Raw genomic sequence first — 355 nt, 5'->3', positions numbered from 1 at the left:
GCCCCCCTACCTCTGTGACGGCATCGATGGAGGCCCCCGTCTTCAGCAGCAGCTCCATCACCCGGATGTGGTTCTTCTTGCAGGCGATATGGAGGGGCGTGAAGCCATTCTGCAGATGGACAGATGGACAGTCATTTGCGAGAACACTCCCCCTCTCCCCCTCCCAGCCCTGCCCGCCCCTCACTCACCAGGGCGCGGGCGTTGGGCTTGGCCCCCTTCTCCACCAGCAGCTTGGCCACCCGGTGGTGCCCGCAGTGGGCGGCCACGTGCAGCGGCGTGAGGTGGTCCAGGGTGATGTCGTCGATCTCGGCGCTGTACTGCAGGAGCAGGCGCACGCAGTCCAGGTGGTCGCCCT

The 355-nt window shown here is 66.5% G+C and overlaps 1 protein-coding gene across 1 annotated transcript in view; it reads right to left on the bottom strand.

Annotated features, from left to right (window-relative positions):
• Positions 1-355, bottom strand: part of LOC104471421 (ankyrin-1-like) — a gene marked incomplete at its 3' end in the record, with an annotated part of 37,279 nt that overhangs the window by 4,524 nt on the left and 32,400 nt on the right. Inside the window, 2 exon segments of the mRNA XM_010086760.1 lie at positions 11-109; positions 189-353. Coding sequence (XP_010085062.1) covers positions 11-109; positions 189-353 — 264 coding nt within the window.

The sequence above is a fragment of the Pterocles gutturalis genome, unplaced genomic scaffold (assembly GCF_000699245.1).
Source record: "Pterocles gutturalis isolate BGI_N339 unplaced genomic scaffold, ASM69924v1 scaffold21146, whole genome shotgun sequence".
NCBI lineage: Eukaryota > Metazoa > Chordata > Aves > Pterocliformes > Pteroclidae > Pterocles > Pterocles gutturalis.
Note: the sequence above shows the minus strand (reverse complement) of the source record. Positions and strands in the feature narration are given on the sequence as shown.